General features: G+C 40.7%; 1 protein-coding gene across 1 annotated transcript in view; it reads left to right on the forward strand.

Moving 5' to 3' along the window:
• The window catches only part of Bmper (BMP binding endothelial regulator), a 250,052-nt gene that overhangs the window by 66,692 nt on the left and 160,848 nt on the right, over positions 1 to 22,512 (forward strand). Inside the window, exon 6 of the mRNA XM_027411690.2 lies at positions 14 to 96. Within this exon, the coding sequence (XP_027267491.1) occupies positions 14 to 96 (83 nt within the window). The remainder of the gene's footprint in view (positions 1 to 13; positions 97 to 22,512) is intronic.

Here is a 22,512-nt window from a genome sequence, read left to right on the forward strand (position 1 = left end):
CTTTGCTTTCCAGGCTGTGTGTTCGAAGGTGTGCAGTACCAAGAAGGAGAAGAATTTCATCCGGAAGGAAGCAAATGCATCAAATGTTCCTGTGTTGTAAGTACTGTCACGGCATTGCTCATATGATCCTTAGGGCTGACTGCTTCTTGCCTTCACTAAGAGCAGACTCATTTTTTATAATCTCTCCTCATTAAGCTCTTATGATGCAGAGCCAAGGAAAAACCCACTCCAAGTGAGGAAAGCTTCTTAATTCTGGTGATGTTGACCTTCTGGCCTGGGATTCTGTGCTATGGGCCCATTTGCATGCATTGATTCTAGAATGTTCAGCAACCTCCCTGGGCTTGCCCTACTAGATCCTCAACTGTATGTTCATCACTGTCTGCAGACCTTGCACAGTATCCTCTGGAGAGCAAACTGGCTTTTCAATAAGATCCACTGTCCCCTCAAATAGAGGGGACTTCCCCATTTGGGGAAGACCATAGGTCTTCTGTTTCATGGAACAGAGGGGCTTCTTGCCATGGTAGCTTAATTTCGGTGCAGTCAAAGTGGGAAGTTAATGAGAGCAAGCAGTTCATCTCAATGTACTCTGGGGCGAGGTGAAGGCGGGTCACCTATGGTCGTAGGGAATAGATGGGTGGAAATTGCTCATAAATAACAGGTTTGCGGTAGGGTAGGAATTAAGGAGACACCCATAGACCCATTTTTTCAAACATGTATAAGAAAGGAACAGAGTTTGGCCTGTGCTCTGATTTTAAAGGGAATATTTAAATTAACATATTTTAAATCAGATGTGAAACTGGTGGTGATGGGGTGGCTGGTGTTCAGTCATTGCTCCAGGTTATTTACAGTAGGAGCTACTACAGCATATCCTGTTAGTATTACAGCATATACTGTGAGAGCATACATTTCCCAAGTCACTGGTGACACAGATGCATCTTTGCATATCAAAACACAAGGAATGCTATCATCCTGGTCTTACTAAAGCAGAGGCATGTGAAGCCCTGGGAGTCACAGGTCCCCGTAAGTCTTTTCTAGTAGTTTCCTCCTGCAGCACATGTTCACTCAACCTTGAGTCCACATCACAGTAAACATGACCAGGTTCATGTGATGGTGTCTGTATGGAGGGTGAGCAAAGGAGGGAAGAGAGGAAGGGAGCAAGGGAAGAAAAGGGATGCGTGTGCATATATCTAGATAGAAAACAACAGAGGATTTATGTAATGTATTACAAACACAAAAGAAACCTCCTAATGAAAACAAACATGAGCTTGTATGTTACCTCAGTTTTCTGTTTTCTCTCTTACTATGGGTGAACAGCTTTATCTTATTTTTTATGTTAGCAATTCCTACTTTGTTAAAAATTGCCCATTTCTAGATTTTTTTTCCTTCCATATTGGAATATGTAACCCTTCCTTCCTTCCTTCCTTCCTTCCTTCCTTCCTTCCTTCCTTCCTTTCTTCCTTCCTTTCTCTGTGTGTGAATCTTTTGGGAGTAGGTGAAGGAAAAACAAGGCAGATTTCAATAGGAAATTGTAAATATATGTACCAACAAATTGTCTTTCTGCAAAAGGTGTGCCAAAGTCAGGCCGTCATCCCTCCATGGGGAAGAAGATTGGCAGGTGCCAAGAAGGATGAGAAACCTCTGTAGTGTTGCCAATGATGTCAGTCAGAAGTTTCCAGAACTGGGACTGGGAATGGGTTTATGTGTACAGGGGTCACAGACTTAAATATACCAAGGCAGGTGGCTTTTGTGTGTTTTTAAATTCAGTGTGTTCAGAATGGAACACACTGAAGGCCAAGTTCAGGCCCGGGAAGTCCTGTTTTCATTCCCAGTTGACGTTTGTGCAAGCTTTCCTGCTTAGCTGCTTCTCTCAGACCTGTAATGTCTATCCCTTCCTGCACATTAATCCAGTTTCCTGTGCGCCTGTGGTCCTAGCTTCTCCTAGTTCTTCTTGCTGTCCTCATCACTTAAAGTGCAACTAGTGGCTTTGGTTATGTTGCTCATTGCCAGTCTTTACCAGTGGTTCTATACCTGTGGGTGGCAACCCCTTGGGGTTATGCATAAGATATCCTACCTATCAGATATTTACATTACACTTCATGACAGTAGCAAAATTACAATTATGAAGTAGCAAGGAAATGAGTTTATGTTGGGGGTCACCACAACATTAGGAACTGTATTAAAGGGCCTCAACATCAGGATGGTTGAGAACCACTGGTCTAGACTATTAGACTAAAAGGATGGACTTCTGCTCAAGGATAGGGTGTGTTGTGTGCTAGGATACTGGGAAGCTTAGAGAAGTTATTCTTTTCATGAATAAAAGTTTGAGATATAAACATTTGTTCCCGGCCAGGCGTTGGTAGCACACACCTTTAATCCCAGCACTCGGGAGGCAGAGGCAGGCAGATCTCTGTGAGTTCCAGGCCAGCCTGGTCTCCAGAGCGAGTGCCAGGATAGGCTCCAAAGCTACACAGAGAAACCCTGTCTTGAAACCCCCCTCCACCCCCCCGCCCCAAAATTGTTTCAATGGCTCATTGTTGAAATGGCCTGGCTCTAAAATAGTCTTCTCTTTTGCTATCTTTTCATATAGTTAACTTTTAAAACATGAAAGAGAAAGTGATGTCTGGGTAGTTGATGGCCCTGTCCTGGGTATGGAGGCTGTGGGGATTTTTGCTTGTGAGTGTAATGTTTCAAACCTGTGGTCTCACTCTATTGCTTGCCAGGTTTGTCCGGCAGCTAGGCTGGGGATTTTGATGTATAAGGTGTACAAAGAATTGAGGAAACCTCTTAACAAAGAGGGTAGAGCTGGAAGGTTTTAGCCAGAACCACTGGGAGATAGAACATTTGACTGAAGTGGTTCTATGGATAGAGAGGATGGGGTAGGGAGTGGAAGTTGGAAGGGCATTCAGAGCATTCAGAGTGTTAGTCTATAGGCTTCCCCTACAGAGGAGGACCATGTGTTTTAACAAAAAGGAAAGTACTAATGTTGCATATAGAATAACGCAAGTATACTTGTGTATTCAAATGTGTATATCAAATTAGTTTTCTCTCAGAATCTGTTAGAGATTGATGTCAGATCTTCGAATACTGAAATCAGAAGATGTTTAAGTCCTTTATGTAAATTTGTGAAACTTCCTGGTAATCCCATGTAATATGTACACATCCTTCTGTATACCTAAAGTAATCATTAGAAGATAATCAATGTAAATGATATGTAAATTTTATTACATTATATTCTAATAATGTAAATAATTATTTTACCTTAGTATTTGGGGAATAATGACAAAAACATTTGCTTTGGTCAGTATAGACAGTTGCCCAAACATCCTTGAATCTGTGAGTGATTGGACCCACAGTTGTATAACCCATGGATATGGAGGGACAGCTGTATTTATATGGCTACATACTTGTGTGCACATAGTCTATACTTAGCAGTCTGTTTGTTTATATATACATATAGGCATGAATATACAAATAACTATGCAAACATATATAAGCATGGACATAAATACTAATATGAGAACACATTTACATATCTTAATTTGGATTTTCCTAGAAACAGACCCTGAGGCAAACAGCTTAATTTAGGTAGTTTATGAGTTTATATGGGATATGAGATAAGGAAGGGTGGTATCCAGTTGAGAGTACGCTGCCAAGTGCCAGGACCTGAACACTGCTCCCACCCTGCCCCGTAATCATGTGTTTAAATTAGTTTCCATTGTGATAGTGATGTCAAGTTGATGCTTGAGGAGTCCATTAGGTGACGAGGAACTACTATTATGGGAGGATTTGTAAGTGCTCAGGAGAGAGGAGTTTGGCCTCTCTTACCCTTCCCTCTCTTGTGAACACACAGAATTCCTCTTCTCTGGAATTCTAGAGGCACTATCTTGAGAGCAGAGAGCAGCTCTCACCAGCCAAACTGGGTGCCTTATTTTGTGTTTTTTATCCTTAAGAACTGGGAAAACTGAGCTTCTGTTTTTTTTTATAAATTACCCAACCTGTGGAGTTTTGTTACAGAAACACAGATGAACCAGGACCTCAATGAACTGCCATTGTAGTTAGATCTTAGACTTGTCTAGGAACCTCTTGAAGCCTGCATAAATTTCATGCCTCAGGATTTTTCTTCCCGAGGGGTGGGGTCTGAGATGCACTTATGCCAGTTCCCATCAGCCATTGACTGAGAACTGTCTTTGGGAGGGTAACAGTTGGCTGGTATTTCTACCTGCCACTCAGATGGCCAGGTGGCTCTCAGTAGAAGAGGAAGAAACACAAGTGTTGATGTTAGGTGACTGGCTATGAACTTAGGTGACAAGTTTGAGCAGGTGAGGGAAGCAAGGCATCCAGAGTTATCAACAATGGAGATGTGTGTACGTATGTGTGATCCATATGCTCATCAACATGCACATGCTAACATGCTCATGGCATTTCATAGGGATGCACACATGGGTCTGCACATACCTATACATACATGCATGTGTAGAACACTGGGCCACCACTACTCTCTTCCCACCCTCCTCATTCTCTTTCATGTCTGCAGTTCCTTGCCCATCTGCTGTCCTTGTCCATGCTTTGCCTTGTTCATTTGGAGAGGGTTTAAGCTTTCTAAGTTGGTCATAATACACTAATCCACTTTTCTGTGCACTCCATGCTCCCCAAGCAGAAGTGACAGTCTCTCCTCATTTGTATCACTGAGGTGCTGTGGTTATAAACTTACAAGCATATCTACCTTCCTTCTTTCCCTCTGTCCCACTCTGTTCACCCATCTGTCTCCATCTCTGTCTCCCTTTTCCTCTTTCCCTGCCCCAGGTATGTATGTATGTACATCCAGTAAGATACATGGCTTTGTGTGGCCTAGTTACTGATTTATTTTCTTGTTCTCCATGCTAGTTGCAGCAGAGGGCATGCCATCCTCTGTGTCCTCAGTGCTTACCACCATGTGCTCAGTAGTGTTTGCAATCTTCTCTCCCTTCTCTTCTCTGGTCTATGTCCATGTAGTACATTAAGAGAAAGTAATGTTTTCTCTTCCATACTATGACAAGCCAGATCTTTCAGGCTAGCCAACACACTCTTGCCTGAGATACTCACTGTACTCCACTGTCCCATTATCCTTTGCTTACTATTTGCTTGGGAGTTGAGTGTGGGGGAACTATCCCTTATATATTCTCTGGCTGATGACTGATTAAAGTGACCCTTCTCTCCAGTAAAATATTTTCAGTGCTGTGTGGCTTGCATGTTAAGTCCAGCTCCCCTTTTTATACTCTCCATTTTTTTTTTTTTTGAAAATCTGTGTAGCTGTGTTTTTGTGATGTGGTGACAGAGGCAGACCACCAGAAAGGCACTTCATCTGACTGAGATAGATGCCTTAACTAATGAAACAAATGCTTTGCATATGACTTTATATCCTGGTTTAGTCAGGACAGTATGCATGGCATTCCAGACAGTTGAGGACATGCTAGCCTTTGATGATATCTGGAGAGGACTGCACAACTCTTCCCTCCCACCCATTCCAGAAGCAAAGAGGCCAACATTTTTAGGTGTGAATATCATCATGACTCACTTAGGAACTTCAGAGTTTTATCATCACCCATTAAACTATATCAGCCCCATTTACACTCCATAAATAAGAGCCAAGAGGATTACATTCAGAGTCCCGATACTAATCAGGGGAGTGATGATTTGCATTCCCTTAGCTGTTCCATACATTTGTCTGGGTCATATTAGAGCATGTTTCTTATAAGATGTGTTTGATATAAGTACTGTGCTAGTTTTAAAACATAGCAATGATTATTTCTTGAATCTAAAGCATGTTGAACATTTGTTAAAGCTTCCTTTGGTTTAAGCTTGAGGTTCTATTACTTGCTTGTCTCTGTCTGTCTATCTATCTATCTATCTATCTATCTATCTATCTATCTATCCATCCATCCATCTCCTATCTATCTATCACCTATCTATCATTCATATATCATCTATCTGTAATTTATCTATCATCTAGTTATCATGTCATCCATGTACTTATTATCTATCATCTATCTATCTATCTATCTATCTATCTATCTATCTATCTATCTATCATTCATGTATACATGTATCTCTCTGTCTATCTTGCCCATCTAACACACAATTGCTCAGTGAAATATTCAGGAAATGTGGTGGCAGTTGGTACAGGCATGTCTCTGAAACTCATCTTCAAGGGTATAAGACTAAAGGTAAAGATGCCAATAGGAAATTTTGTTTTAACAATCTGTTTTAAGAACCCTATAGGTTCAAGGTTCTTGGAAATTGCTGACAAGAGGAGGTAGTAGCCACACAGTGTTGTAGGATACTCTTGGAAAAGTGGTAAGGCCTCAGTCTGTAAAACCAGCCAAATTAACTGGCCAAGATCAATTGCTTTTGCTGACAAAGGCGTGCTAAATTCAGAACATTTTAACCAATAAACATGGGTTGTTAATGGGCTGTCTGTGATGGAGGAGCTCTGCTTTATTGGCACTAGCAGCCCTGAAGTCCATAAACACCTTTGCTCTCACTTACACTTGACATATTGCAAAACATGTCTCCCAGGGAGACTGGAACTCTCAGGAAGGTTGTTTGTTGAGAACAAAGAAGATGGAGATCCTGTGGCTTCCCTCTCCTAGCCTGCATTCTCATATCTCTGATATCTCATCCTGGCCACTTGGCCCTTTCCCAGATTCTCTTTTCTCTTGACTTTCTGACCTTTGGACTGGTCACCCTGACACTCTTCTGCATGTTTTTAGAAGTGCCATCTCTCCATCCTTCTTTGAGACCATGGAAACCAAAGCCACAGCCTCAAAGAATCAGCAGAGGAGCCGTTAGACTAATGAAGTTTGAGAAACGCCAGTCTGATACCACTTCACCTTTGCATTGCTTTTTCTGCTCTCTTTTCCCTTCTCCTTTCTTTGCCTCACCATCACCCCCATCTTTAGTGGACACCCACTGATTTTGTGTTAGAAACTGGAACTTTATGTCTTGAAGGGAACTTGTTTTGATTCCCCACAAAATCCGTGTTTCATTCTCCAAAACATAAAAATGCTTAGTTATTAGATATTTTGATGATCCTTAAAATACATTTTTTTTTTGTAATTGAAAGTAGTTGCACATAACAGAAAGGCACAGTGTGGTCACATTGTATATGTACATACTGTGTGGTGACCTGATTAGGGCAACTGGCATACTGATCACTTCAGGCATTAATAACTATTTTGGGTTGAGAATATTCAGTCTCTTTTGCACTTTCTTTTTGAAACACACAGTTATTTGATGATTTTATTTAGCTCTCTACATTGCCTGGGGGAGGTGTTGATTTTGGCTTCTCAGTGCTTTGGGGCATACCGGATATTGATAATGACCACATACAAGTGCAAATGATGCTGACCTTGTTTTCTATTCTGTCTGCTTTACCTTGCTCCCCATCTCCCAGGGCTCCTTTCTCTACCCAGCTTCTCCCTTGCCCTCCCTGGTGAACATTTTCTGTGTTCACCAGTTCCCCGATTCAGCAGCAGTGAGTGAGAGATTTAGCTGCTGTGGAGGAGTGCAGGAAGGGAGACAGATTTGTGTCTGCTGCTGCAGCACTTACTAAAATGGCTTCATATGGCAAGGGGATGACTTCCCAGGGGCTGTCTTACTTGAGAAGTGCCCTGTAAGCCAAAACGGTTTCCACAGTTCCTGGCAGCAGAAGTTGTGACAGGATGTGGCCACCAGTGATGAGGGTTGCTCACGGTGGCAGAGTTTTTAAAAAGGAGGCTGGTCCTGTACCCTCAGATTTGATCTTGGAGTGAAGCTGATCCAGCTGGGATTGTACAACCCCAAAATAGGAAGCAGAGGGAGGCATTATCATTTCTGTGGCCACATGATGCCACAGGAGTCCAAGCTGCATAATCCCAACCGTGCCCACTCTCCAGGACTTCAGTCCTTCCATGCCTGTACCTTCTCTTGTGGCCTTTGCCTTACTTGTGATAATAAGTACAGTTTTGGCACATTTCAGTCACAGGCTTTCATTATATCTTCCCTGTCCATGGGGAGAAATTTGGCTACATTCAAGCAATAAGTTGGAGAATTGAGCAATTATTGAGAGAATTAGATCAATGTGGGCAGTTTATCTGACTTATACAGGCCAAAAAGCTCAGAGGAGTTTTTAGAACTAGTCTAAAATATTGGTACAATTTTTTTTGAGTGTGTGTGTTTCAATTTCTTTGTAGGTCTACTGTCACTCTGAGGACAAAAGTGGACAGTCCACTGAGCAATAACAAGACAAGTTCTTTTTATTACAGGGTTAGAAAATATCTAGCCACTAAGAGGGGCCTCCAGCATGCTCATAAAAGTAACTGGTGTGTGTATTTTGGATGGACCACAAAGTTGTGTGTTGTGGTCTATGTTGCATTGAATGTGAGTAGGTATGATAGTACCTGTTTTCTAAAAATCCTTCTAATAGTTTATCCAAATTCTTAGTTTGAAGCCATGAGTGTATAACTCTCATATATTTGATATTGGAAAATCACCAGAATGTTTGTGATCACACTGGGTTAACTGCATACTGTGGTTATTGATAATTGCCTAGATAGAGACTTAATTGTATCTTAGAAGGAAGAGGACAAAGGCAGGTGGGTCTTTCATTGTAAGGACTTGGTATAGTTCATGATATATTAGGTTAAGATTAGCAGAAAGCTCAAGGGGAAGGTTTCCCCTGAATGTGTTTAAGAGTTCATCATTTGAGTTCAGCTATTATTAGATGATTCGTTCAGTATGTTTCTTAAAACCAGTGGAGACTTACATTTTTTATCTTTTCAATGTGAAAAGCTTAAGAGTATCTATCCCATATTTTAAACCCTGTCTCATGAATTTTCAAGAAATATTTGCATAGGTGTCTTATTTTTATAGCTTACAATATTCTTTATGGTTGGTGCCTTTTATAATTTATGGCTGAGGCTTCCTGTGAAGTTATTTTTCTACATAGGGAGTTACCATGCCAACAATAATCCCAACATCAAAAACAGAAATTTCTTGAACAGTGTTTGAAGGTTTATATAAAAACATAGTTTGCAAAGAGACCAGTGAGTGATTTCTTTGCAAAAGAATCATTGATAATGATAGCTTCCATTACTAAATGTGTTCCATGTAGCACTTGAATGTTTATTTTCTAAATTATCCTACAGTCTAAGTGATAGTAGTTCTTCTTTTGATGAAGAAATTGAATTTCTGAGAAACTCGGTAGTGTGTCTGAAGTCAGAGAGCTCAGAGAGAAGAAATACAGCACTGCCTGCTTCTCAAGCTACCCACCTTTGCAACAGCCAGTATAGTTTAAAGATGTTATCCATAACCACTTGTAGACATTTGAAACTAAGAAATGCCTTTTGAGTCCATGGGGTGAACAACCACCAGGAATTTGTTGTTGTTGTTGTTGTTGTTGTTGTTGTTGTTGTTTTGAGACAGGGTTTCTCTGTGTAGCTTTGGAGCCTATCCTGGCACTTGCTCTGGAGACCAGGCTGGCCTCAAACTCACAGAGATCCGCCTGCCTCTGCCTCCTGGGTGCTGGGATTAAAGGTATGTGCTACCAATGCCAGGCCCAGAACGGGAATTTCAAGGGGAAAATAATGGTGCTATGAATATCCACAGAAGAACCCCAAATCTGATGCAAGAGATATCAACACAATAAAAGTGAATTACGCTTCCTCCCTCTAATTCACAAGACTAAGCAAGTTTAAACTCATACCAGATTTTATGCTTAGGCATTCAGCCTGAGCATATGTCACAATGGTGCTGGAGAGGATGAAGAACACGTATCCATTACCCTTGTATCAGTTGGGGAGTGAGGCACTATGATCTACAGTGCTTCTCCTGCCAAAGTGTGATGAGAACGCAGGAAAAACATTTTCTGGGACGGAGTCACCCTCCCTTTCTCTGCTTCAAGAGAGGGATAGAAACAAACAGGGATCTGGTGGGGTGCACTGATACCTAGTTGGGGTCCAGGGAGCTTGTGCATCTAAGAAGCAGCTCAGCATCCTTCTTAGTGCTCCGAAGAGGTGGCTTCCAAGTCTGTCACCAGAAGAGCCCCTCTTGTCTCCTGAAAACTCCAGGAGAGAGCGATTTTACTACACCCTGAAGAACTGTTCAACTGCCTGTCCATTCTTATTTCTGTTTTCTCATTTGTCTCGGCATCCAGCCAGTCATTCATTAGTTTAACAATGATTGAGTACCTGCTTTACGTTAGATACTGTGTGAGTTGCTGATACTCATCATGCAATTACAGTATATTGACTTGAATACATGTGTTCTGTTCCCATGTAGTTTACAATGGTCAAGAAAGACCCCAAGCCACCCATTACAATAAGATTTAATGTATTTCTGTCCCTCTCTATATATTATCTTTATAGAACTAAATGGCATTTATATTTAGGCCACTATCCTTGTTATCTTCATTTAACTTTGTGGTTTACTAATCTAAACAACTGAGATTAAAAAGTACAAATGCTGCAAAATACAAAGTTTTAATTCAGTGCTCAAAAAGTTTCAAAATTTGCAATACTTTAGACTCCAAGGCTTTTGATTTGGAATGAGTGACCAGTAAAGTTGATTCAAATTATTATTATTATTATTATTATTACTATTATTGTGTGTGTGGTGCTAGTGAACTCTCGGTCTTGGGCATAGTAGGCAAGAACTTCATCACCGAGCTCTAGGACCAGATAAAAATATTGTAAATCCAAAAACAAACAAAATGAAATCTGATGCACTTTTGGTCCTAAGCATGTTGGAAAATGTACATGCACCCAGTATTGTGAACATATCTCAACTTCACTAAAAGATGGCTAAATCAGCACACTATGATTTGATCATTTTTCTCCCTTTTAAATTTTATATTTTAAATTTATACTATTATGAATAATGTGACAGGCATCTTTGAAAATCTTTGCTTTGACTAATCTTTGATTATTTACTTGATCTGAAGTCCTAGAAATATAGCAAGAATACAAACACTTTAAGGTATAGTTGTGTGTATTGCTAAGTGATATCTGAATTTGCACTCAAATAGGAAGTATACTTATCTGGTGCCTGTCGTCTTGTCCCAAAGTGTTTTCTACTTGGGAACCAGTTTCTATTCTGAAACAGTTTTTCTATGCATTGTTTTGTAAATGTTATCTGCATTCTAATTTTCTGTTTATTAATTATCTATATTTATTTTGGACATTATGTGTTTAAGTCCAAACTTAGACATTATGTCTAAGTTTAGTTGTATTGCAAGCTAGGGGTGTGGCCCAATGGTGGAATACTTGATTAGAGTGGACAAAGCCCTGAGGTGAAAGCTTAGTATAAAGGATGAAAGGAAGGGGGTAGGAGAGGTTGAGGAATGAAGGAAAGAAAGAAGGAGGAGGAGTGAGTAAGTACTGGAGATGATGTGTGAATGAAACCCTCTCACATGAAGTATTTTTAAGAACATTGAACAAATGCCTCATGTTGATGTCCTTGGCATGTACACGGCAAAGTGGATAATGCCATGGTTTTCTGGGGTCCTTCTCTAATTTTTACTTTTCATCTTGGTCCAAATGTATTAACAAACAGAAACACGATGCCGTGTTTTCAGCTCCCACAGTAATGAGTTCAGTGGCTTTCTTCATTTTTCACTCATTCCTTTCCCTCTTCGACCCCATCCTTGTGAGGTAGTGGCCGCCCATCCACACCTGAACTCATGCTGATATTAAGTTCTACAATGCAGAAACAGCCTCGGGGACAGCAGGGACAGGAAGGTTGCACTCTGGGATATGGGAAGAAAGAGAAGCTGAACTTTCCACAAAGAAAGTTAATGATTTTCATGTAAAATAGCATGAACGAACTATAGTGCCGTGGTCACAGTTCAGTGTGTTTCTAGATCTGTTTCTGCAGAGAATTGAATTCTTTCCATTTGTGGGGGTGCTGTCACTCTTCCTTTCTTCGTTGCTCCTCTCCTTTACTCCTGTGCATTGCACCCCTTTCCCTGATTCATCATCTTTTCGATGATTTCTGGTACCCCACAAGCTGTCCCCATGTTCCTAAAGTACCACAGACTGCTTGCAGTGTAGTCTTGGTCTCGCCTTGAGTAAGTATCCCAGAGTTCTGCACACACTAGATATTCAGGAAATATCTTTTGAATGAATTGATTACACATTTTGGCACCTTTTAAATGTCATTCAAATGTTCAATTTGGAGGGTGGCAGTGCTTTTGTGGTCCTGTGAATGGCTTCAATTACCACCATTCCCTCTGAGTGGAATTTTAAACGGTACCACTTGTTTGGTGTGGAAGCAGCCATGTATTTGGATCTCAGGGAGCCACAGTTCTCCCCAAAGACCAAGGAGACTGCACCACAACACACGGGGAGAAGAACATGTCATCACACACACCCAGAGTGCTCATCTGCCACCTGTCTCCTAGGCTACACTGAGATATAAGCTGTGACCCACCTACCTGTTCTGTGTCCTAGAAGATATGGGCTAAAATACCACCAAACTGCAAAGGAAATAGGCCCCAGGAGTGGGAGCGAGCCTTCTGTAGCCTGAACACTGTGAAATGTGCAAAGGGTGAAGAGCTGACTCTGGGGCCAGACATGGCTGCTGCATGATTCTGAGGACCCTGCCTTTGTGCAGTCTTTCTCTTCATTCTCTGTGGTACCCAGAATTAGACAACACGACTGTGGTCATGATCAATAGTAGTATGTTCAGATGCTAAACTATAAAACTACTTAAAAATGTTTAATATCTCAGCATTACTGGAATTAAGAAAAAAATGTTGATATCCTTAATGAGAAAAACAAAGGCCACCAGTTTTCCCAACTTCTCTCCATTGATAGGCTATAGGGGTGCTTCCTTCATTTCAGTGGTTTCATGCAAATTTGTGATATCATCCATTATTAATATATGTGGTGGGCCTCTGGTCATAATTTAAAAACTAAAATTCAAAAATAGAAAAACCGCTTTTAAATTTCAAAGTGAATATGAAAAATGACTCAAACTACATTATTTAGATTGACCCATACCTTATTTTTTCACATTTTTATTTGATGGGACAAACTTTTAATATCCTTCCATACACTGCATTCTACCATCAGCTGATGTAGTCTTTAGAGCTCTTTCTCCATCAGCCCGAGTTTACAAATCTGACTGGCAGATACCAGGAGCAGCTTTCTCAGTGTTGCTGGGGAAATGGATGTCTTTTCAGCTGAGAGAGAGAGAGAGAGAGAGAGAGAGAGAGAGAGAGAGAGAGAGAGAGAGAGAGAGAGACCCTTGAGAATTTGGGGTTTGTTGTTAGGTTCTCAGAATCCATAATACTCATAAACAATGACACAGCTGTCTTTAATGACTCAATCCACTAACTGAAAGAGCAGAGCACGTGCCAGCAGAACACCAGGCTCTGAGAGGACTTTGTTTCCGACACAAGTATAGATTGAAGCATGAAGCAGAGTTTCTTTTGGAAGCAAAATGGATGTGTACCTTAAACTTTTCCCATGCCTAGAGTCGTTTGGTCAGACACTAGAATAAGTGCCGTAGCATCCTTGGTGCCTGCCCTGCCTCACTGCCTGTGCTGCTGTGCTGTTCTGACAACCTTGGGCCGGCTGCTGGGGTCTGCAGTGAATGCTCCTGCAGTAAATGCTCCTGCAGTGCCAACTGCACTGGATAAAAGGCCATAGCTTAGGGGCACAGAGGTTTGGGGTGCAGTCCTGCCCTTTGCAACTACAGAACTGTGGGACCTGGAATCTCCTCATTTGCCCCTCTGAGACTCAGTGTCCTCACCAGCAAAATGAGGCTCTGCTAGATCCTTGTTGGTTGTGCAGTTCATAAACTGCCCAACTCAGACAAAGACTTTGTTTCTCAGGAAGCCCATTATTAGATATGAGTCTAAAATCTCAGCTAATGGAAGTTATCTTTATATAGGATAATCAAAAAAGCCACTGATACATTTTTAATTTGATTTTTAAATTTTGTTTTAAAATTTAGGCCCAGTAAAATCACTCTTTACGGGGGACACATATCTGTGAGTCTTGCAAATGCATGGCATATAATTTTAAATAGCTCATTCCACAGACTATATTAAAAGGGGTAAACTGTCTTTATGAACCTAGCTACAACTTATTCTATCAATAAAACAAAGCAAAGGGAGTCTGCTTAGATTCTTAGATCATGGTTTTGTGGAACTATTGAGATCTCCAGGCTTTTTTCAGTGTATCTAGGGTGAAGAGGGAGGCTTTCATTCACTAGCTCTGAAATGAATTGGTGGGTTCTGTTGTGGAACAGCAATTGAGGGAGAGGAAGTACCTTTTCCTCCCCAGGGCAGGGCCTAGACCATCCAGTCTGATGGGAATGTTGGCCAGGAGGAGGACTCCAGTTGCTGGGCTGTATCAGCTGCTGAATGGGTAGAGTGTGGTGGGGCTTGAGGTGTCCCTGATTATAGTATTGGGTCCTGATCTCAGAGATGGGAATGTGTTCCAGTAGCTTCCCATGTCTCTGTAGTAGTATAAAACCAGGTAGTGTGAGATGGACGGTTGTCTGGAAGAACTTTGAGGTTCTCTGATGAGAGGGTGTCCCCTGGCCTTTGCAGCAGCCTTGGTTCCACAAAGCCTGTGCAGATGTTAAGGTGTTGCATCTCTGTGTTAATTCACAGTGCTTCTCATTCCAGATGTTGTCCAAATGCTAGCACAGAAGGAAACAGAGTTTTTTGTGAGGGAGGAAGCTATGACTGGAGCCTTAACAGAGTCAGGCGCCAACTCGAGTATTATATACTCTGCCTGAGGTCTGACCCCTCTGAGGCCAGTGTGCCCTGCTGGAGTGGCGGATCTCCAGATTCAGATGGAGATTTAATTCAGCTCTGCAATTCAAACAAATGAAAGTAACTTTGAGATTCACATTCTGGTTGGTAAAATGGAGAGCCTCTAACAGGACCCTCAAAGCTATTTCATGCCAGAAGAGCCAGATGAAAAGCATAAAGATCTGTACCTTCTCACTGTGGAAATGAAGGAGACATTGCAGTTATACTTCAGAGCTGGGGAGTCTAAGCTACTCCCCTTCACTCCCTTATGTTCAACCGGGGAAGTTCCACATGGCTGGAATGGTTTCACAGTAATACAGTCTCTGTCTAGTGGCCATCATACCGGCACATAGTAGGTCCTCTTATGAATGTATACCTGGCATCTTTATTTTTATTTCATTATTATTATTATTATTATTATTATTATTATTATTATTATTTACCAGAGTCTTATTTTGTAGCCTAAGTTGGCCTGAAACTCATAATGTAGCCCAGGCTGACTTTGTTGAGGGCAATCCTCCTGCCTCAGCATCTCAATTCTAGGTATGAACCACCTGCCCCTGTAGTCCTTCTGATGGTTTTCTATCAATTGGAACCCTCACTGTGGGTCAGATCTAAACATTTTAAATCAGACTTTCTGGTTGTCTGAGGTGACACATACCAAATGGCATCTTTCTCTTTTGACCCTCTTCTGCAGAGGACTGAGTGAAGATGCCTCCTCTCTGCACCCAGTGCTAGCACTTTTGCTCTGCTCAGGGGGTGGTATTTTGTAGTCTTAATCATTCTTTTTCTTCATGTAAGGACTTACAGTGTTTGCCTAGCGTCTCTTTAGGAAGAGACGGTTTAAACCATTATCGTAGCATGCCACTCCTGTACTGTCCAGTAGAAATACATGGCAGGTAGGTCACATTTGCAATTTTAAGTTTTCTAGTAGGTACATTAAAGGAAGTAAAGCAGAATTGAGTGGTTTTTTAGTAATATATTTAACACAGTATATGCAAACTATAACTTCAACAATTAGCCATGAAAAAAATCCAAATAAGATATTATAAGTTTAGTTTTCATCATAGCCCATCAGATTCTGGTGTTTATAACACCACTTCTTGGTTTAGGCTAAGCCACATTCAATAACTCGATCATTTATGTGGTCAGTGTCCACCATATTGCATAGCATAGGTACTAAAGGACAAACAGTAAGCCGCTCTACTCACACCAACATACGTTACATTGATAGGCTCTGCCTGGCTGATGTTCACACAGGATGAAATTATAGATCAGGTTGAAATAAAATCAAATTTCATCATTTCCCTGAATAATGAATCCAGTCTCAGGGTGTTCCCTCCCTGCTTACAACCCTCCGGTGGCATCCTTTGTTCACAGTTAAAGTTAATGAGCCTTCCTACCCAGCTTGTCATCTTGATGTATCCACAACCACACTGGACTTTTGGCTAGCCTTGAGCATGCCACACATTCTCACCACAGGGTTTTACATTTGTAGTGCACTCTGCCTGGAATATTCTTCCCTACGTTCCCACATGTCTGGCTTCTTTACCTCCTTGAAGGCTTTGCTTGAATGTTACCGGTTTAGTGCTTTGTAAAATGGTTACTTTGGTACAAACTCTGCCATTAGTTACTCATTTGGGTTTTCCTGATGCTTTTTTTTTTTTCTTTTCTTTTTCTGTTGACATTTTTTGTAGAACATAAGCCTTGGTACAACTTAAGCTCTGCCTAAAGTAAGGCTTCACATACAGTAGACACAGGCATTTGCTTGGTGAGTGAATGAATGAGTGGATAGATTATACCAAGCATCCAAAAGTCTTAAAAATCCCCGATTCCATTCCCAGTGAAAGCCCTGAATGAAATTCTGCTGAAAAGAAACTCAGTCACCTTGTCTAGTATCAAAAATACAATTAAATGGTCTATCCATCAGCCTTTGCTCTGCTTGGGAAGGTGCCTTAATGGACCTTGGGCTGCCTTGATCAACAGGACCTTAGGAGGAATCTGGTCTGAACCTTCAAACACAATTGTTGGAACATCACAGCAAATTCAACTTTGTGAGTTTTTGAGTATGTTTCCTTCTTTGGAAGTAGAGCCTCAGTGTTCTTAAGACTTACCAACCTGAGAGTTGTAGACTTAATGGGGGCTGTTTGGATTATCTCTGTACACATCCATAGACCCTCTGCTCATGCTCAGTTTTGGGACTTCTTGGGAATGGGTGATCCTGTATACAGGGTCAAGGCAGAGTGGATAGGGGCTATTGTTGCCTGGATCTGAGGGGGCAGCACTGGCTATGGGGACCAGGACGCCCAAACAGTGTGATATGATCCCCAGCTTCTGAGGCCATGGCTAAAGGCAGAGTCTGACTCAGAGGCTCCAGAGCTCCTGAGAGGAGAGGCAAAGTTAGTTCAGAAGCCAAACAACTTTCTTTTATCTTACTTGTTTTTCCTCTAAGAAGCCAATGTTTCAGAGGCCACAGCAAGAGGGAAGTCACGGTTGCTGGGCACTCAGGGCTTGGGGCTTGTGAGCATTCCAGTAAACATGAGGGGCAGTCCACAGCTCTCCCCTCCCACCTCGCTCTGGGACCAGGGGTGAAAACTTGGCCCTGACTCTACATTCATTTCACACTAAGTCATTCTTCCTAGCAGTGGAGTGCTTCCTATCACTCCACACACTCCCAGAGAGCAACACAAACCTTTCTCAATAGCTTTAGAGGCCAAAACCAAAATGGTGGTTTCTAAGCCACGGCTCCCTTGACTTGCTTTGCTGTGCCAGGCACTGTCAAGGACAGGCGTCCTGCCCTGAGCACTTGCAGAACTGTGAATGAAAACCTAGACTTCTAAGTCAGAGATCTTGCAGCTAGTTGAAAAATCTTGTAAGAATGCATTGGATTAAATTCAAAATCTCAAACTTTAAAAAGACATGTTGTCCCCTTAAAACAATTCAAATATAAACAGGTTTGGTTCTGGAATACTGTTTTTTTGTTACATAATGTTTTACTAAGTAGTTTTTAAAATATAATGTCTTAATTAATTTTTTGAGACTTTCCTACAATGTATTTTGATTATAGTCAGGGGTCTTCACTCTAACTCATCCCAGACCTACCCCACCTCCCTACTGCATCTCAATATAGTGTCCTCTTTTCATTTTAAAAATAACCCACCAGGTTCAATTAATGTTCTTATACTGCTACATGTGGGGACACCCACTGGAGCATGGTTGAAGTGCCAGGAGCCATACCCTTAAAGAAAACTGATTCTCCCTTCCCACAAAGCCATCAAATGTCCATAGTTCTTCAGTTAGTTGTAGGGACACTGATCCCTACCGGACCCCTTCAAGCTAGAATATCGACTTCTTGATCTTGTGTGGGTGTTATGTGGGCAACCACAGCTGTTCTCAGTTCATGTGTGCAAAAATCCTGTCATGTCCAGAGGACACTGTTTTGCTCCAATCCTTCCAACCTCTGGCTCTTACAGTCTTTCTGTTCCCTCCTCTGTGATAGCCCTTGGGGAGGTGTGTATGTGTGCATGAGATAAAGCTGGCCTACTGATGACCTAGTAAGTATTCCACTGACACTGAATCTCTCCACTTTGACCAGGCACGAGCTTCTGTTTACTACTGTCCAATGCACAAAGAAACTTCTCTGAGACAGTCTGAGAGCTGTATTAATCCATGGGTATAGAGATGCAGACTTAGAGCGCAGTTTGATACTATGTCTTTATGTAATTAATGGTTTTAAATTTTCACTAAGTGGTTTATACAATTACAGCACTTACAAAAGCTGGGGTTTGACCAGAACTAAGTTCATTCCGAGGATGGATAAAAAAATTTGCCTAGTCAGTTTCTCAGTTTTCTCCTTTGGGGACCATCATTTTAGCCCCATAATCTGGATGGGAAGAGGCCATTATACACAGCCTGTTGGCTGCTCATTTTCTGACCTTCCCACAATCCTGTTTGAAGGAGGCCAACTGAGCTGGGGAGGCTGATAATGAAGATGTGTTAAGCCTAGGCTTGGAGTGAGGGAAAGACTTGATGGCACGGAGAGTCATAGAAACTCTATCTTACTCACTGGCATTTAAAACTTGCCTGTCTTTTAAAATATTTTTATTTATGTATATTGCACAGGCACATGTGTGTGTGTGTGTGTGTGTGTGTGTGTGTGTGTGTGTGTGTGTGTGTGAATACCATGTGTGTGCAGGTACCAGCAAAGGTCAGAAGAAGGCATCAGATTCCCTGGAGCAGTGTCTTTCAACCTTCCTAATGCTGACATCCTTTAATACAGTTCCTCATGTGTGGTGACCCCATCCCCCAGTCATAAAATTATTTTAGTTGCTACTTCATAATTGTAATTTTGCTAGTTATGAATCATAATGTTAATGTCTGATATTCAGGATATCTGATATGGGACCCCTGTGAAAGGGTCATTCAGCTCCAAAGGGTTTGTGACCCACATGGTGAGAATCGCTACCCCAGAGCCCAAATTACAGGTGAGTTGTCTGTCATGGCTCTGAACTTCTTAGCCTTCCTCAAGCCCCCTTCTCCCTTCTCAATGCTTCTTTGATTGTTCCCTCCTCTTCTGAACTTCAAAGGTCACACCTAATACTATGATATAATATGAATATGATTATAATATGAAGCGATTAGCAACTGTATAAAACACCACAGGGAAGTTGTAGCCATGCCAGTAAGAGATTTTGCATTGGTGACAAACTGGTTAATAAATGTATTTATTTTCTTGACCTACCAAATTATGTAGTTCTTTGGCAAGATTCATGAATCAGTCTGTAATCAAGGCCCTGGTGGGAAAAGAGAATGTGGAAAGAGGGCTTAGGGACAGCCTGATCAAATTATGTCCCAAAAGGAGCTGTGTGGCTTAGATGTCCAAAGACTCTTGAGCCCTGTGACTCTGGCACATTTCAGCAAGGAGGTAAATTCGTTTGTTCATTCATTCAGTTAATGTTAGGAAAGAAACAAGAAATCGGGGCAACTGTTTTAGATTAACAAAGATGAAAGAGACAAGACAACTACATGCAATTCATGATCTTGGACTGGATTGTAGATTTAAAAAATTGCTATAAAGTTGACTTTAATTTTAGTTTCCTTTCTTCCTGTTATTTTTACTTCAATTGTCAACATGTTAAGGGTTTTGATTTTTGTTTTTGAGGTATAGGAGATCAGTCTATATATTCATTCACACATTGCAAACCCTTTGTCACTGTATCTGCAGCCCTAAAAGCAATTCTTTGCCCCTCACTAGTACCAGCTGACAATAACTTTTCCACTTAGGATGGGGTCTCAAGAGCCCCTTGCTCTCCATGCTGGAATTTTGACTGCCTTGGTCTTGTTCAGGCAACCACAGCTGCTATGAGCTGATGGAAACAGCAGCCATGTCATGTCCAGAGGACAGAATTCACAGTACTCCTCCCTGCCTTTTGGCTCTTACATTCTTTGTCCTCCCATTTTTCTTCCACTATGTGGTTTCCATTTTAAGAACATTGGTAGTATTATATGCAAAACCCATACCTTCGGATGAGGGAAGTTTTGTATATACATATTTTTGGTATTTTTGTATATACATATTTTAAGCACCTATGATTTGATATTCACAATAGTTAAATACTTCTCATATATGGAGATTTTAATATTGGAAATATATATATGCATATTTGTATATATATATAATTTTCAATTTCTCATATCATATTAGTTGTGATTTTGGTAACTGAAAATGTATGGACAACTAAATTTCTTATGTTTGAAATTATAAAAATAAAGGCAGGTAATAAATTTTAAATATTAAAAAATGATATCATCAAGACAGTTGGATAAAGGCTTGAAGATAGGCTATTTAACATTAAATTTCTGAAGAGGTATAAAAATTTTGTGATTATAACAAAAAATAGCTTTAGGAGGACATTTTAAATTAGGGTTAAAGTGTCTAGAAGTAAGTATTTTCCCATAAAATAAGGAGTGGTATGGGACATGAAAGCAGAGAGAGTTTATTGGAGGTGGAAAGTTACAGGTGGGGGCAGGGAAATGGGGAGGAGGTAGGAAGAGAAATCGGCAATATCAGGCTTTGTTTGAAAATGCCATAAGGAATTCTAACACTTAGCATGCTAATTAAAAACAAATTAATTAATTAAAAATAAGAACAGAACCACTCAAAAGTGTTTGAAGAAAAAAAGTAGTGCGAAACATTAAAATTTGTAAATCTGTGTAGGAAACTAAGGCCAGTAAGACATCCTACTGTTCTTGGGGGCTTTTTAGAAGGTTTGAAAATTTTCAAAACTAATGTTGGCGGCGGGGGGGGGGGGATAGGAAGCTATGCTAAAGTATTTGTTGTGTTATCAGCCGATGGGTGTAATCCATTGGTTATGGGTTTTCTGTAGATGTCTTTTTCAGGCTGAGAAATGGTTTTTTTTTTTTTTTTTATTTCCAGTTTGTCGGGTATTTTTACCATGAGGAAATTCTGTTTTTTTGCCAAATATATTTTCTACATCTACTGATATGATGGTATTGTTTTGTCTTTTATTGTATTAATATGATATATTGAGTAATTTTCATGTTAAAGCCCACCTTGATTTGGGCATATTTTTTAGTTAATCATCATATGTCTACTTATGTGTTTCTGAATTCAATTAGCTAGTATTTTGTTGAAGAATTTTGTGTTTGTTTCCTGAAGAAAAATTCAGTTATAGTTTGCTTTGTTGAGACATCTTTGCCTTTGTTTTTTTTTTTTTTTTTTGTATCAGGATAATACTGGCTTTAGGAAACAATACTTACTTCTTCCTCATTCTTATTATGTAAAACTTTGTAAAATATTGATGCTTTCCCACCCCCCTCATCCCTCTCCCAGTTGGATGGAACCCAGAACACTAACCTATCCTCCACCCCCACACCCCAGGCCCTTTATTTGCTTTTAATTCTGAGACAAGGGCTTACAGTTTACCAAGCTGTGCAGGCTGGCCTTGAATTCACTCTGTAACCCAGGCAAACCTGGAATCAACTCTCCTGCCTCAGCCTCCTGAGAAGCTGCAGTCATAGGCTTGGACCAATTGGCCCAGCCAATGAATGTCAAGTCTTCAAATATTTTGTAGATTCTATCTGACCATGGCTTTTGTTCATGAGAACTTTTTAGTCAATAATGAATTTTCTGTATTTATTATAAGTTCATTTTTCATATCTTCCTGTGTCAGATTCAGCAGTTTGTTTCTAGACATTTACTATTTCATGGAGATGTTTAAATTGTTGACATGGAATTTCTTATAGTATTCTGTGTGATGTTTTTACTTTTGTGAAGCAAGTATCGATATCCTCACTCATGTCTGATTTCAGACTTGAGTCTGCTTCCTGCTTTTCCTGTTCAGTCTAGCTATGGTTTGCTTTTTTAATTTCAATTTTTTTTGGGAATTTCACATGCAAATATTATATTCATAATGCTCCCCTAAGCATTTTCTCCCTGGGCTGCTGAGCTGACTCCCTCTCATATTCATGACGTCTTCAGTTATATACATACATATGTGTATAATAATACACTCTGCTGGGTTCATTTAGAGTTGCCTTTGTATGTAATTGTTTAGGGCTGATCACTTGGGATTGGATAACCTATCATGGGGATTATTCAGGAAGAAGACTGTTTTTTCCTCTCAACAGCCATTAGTTGCCTGTAGCTCTTCATCTAAAAGTGCAGCTTTGTGAGATTTCACACATTCATGTTGGTGTGTCAAGTGGTG

This window comes from Cricetulus griseus, chromosome 4 (assembly GCF_003668045.3).
Source record: "Cricetulus griseus strain 17A/GY chromosome 4, alternate assembly CriGri-PICRH-1.0, whole genome shotgun sequence".
In the NCBI taxonomy this organism is placed as follows: Eukaryota; Metazoa; Chordata; class Mammalia; order Rodentia; family Cricetidae; genus Cricetulus; species Cricetulus griseus.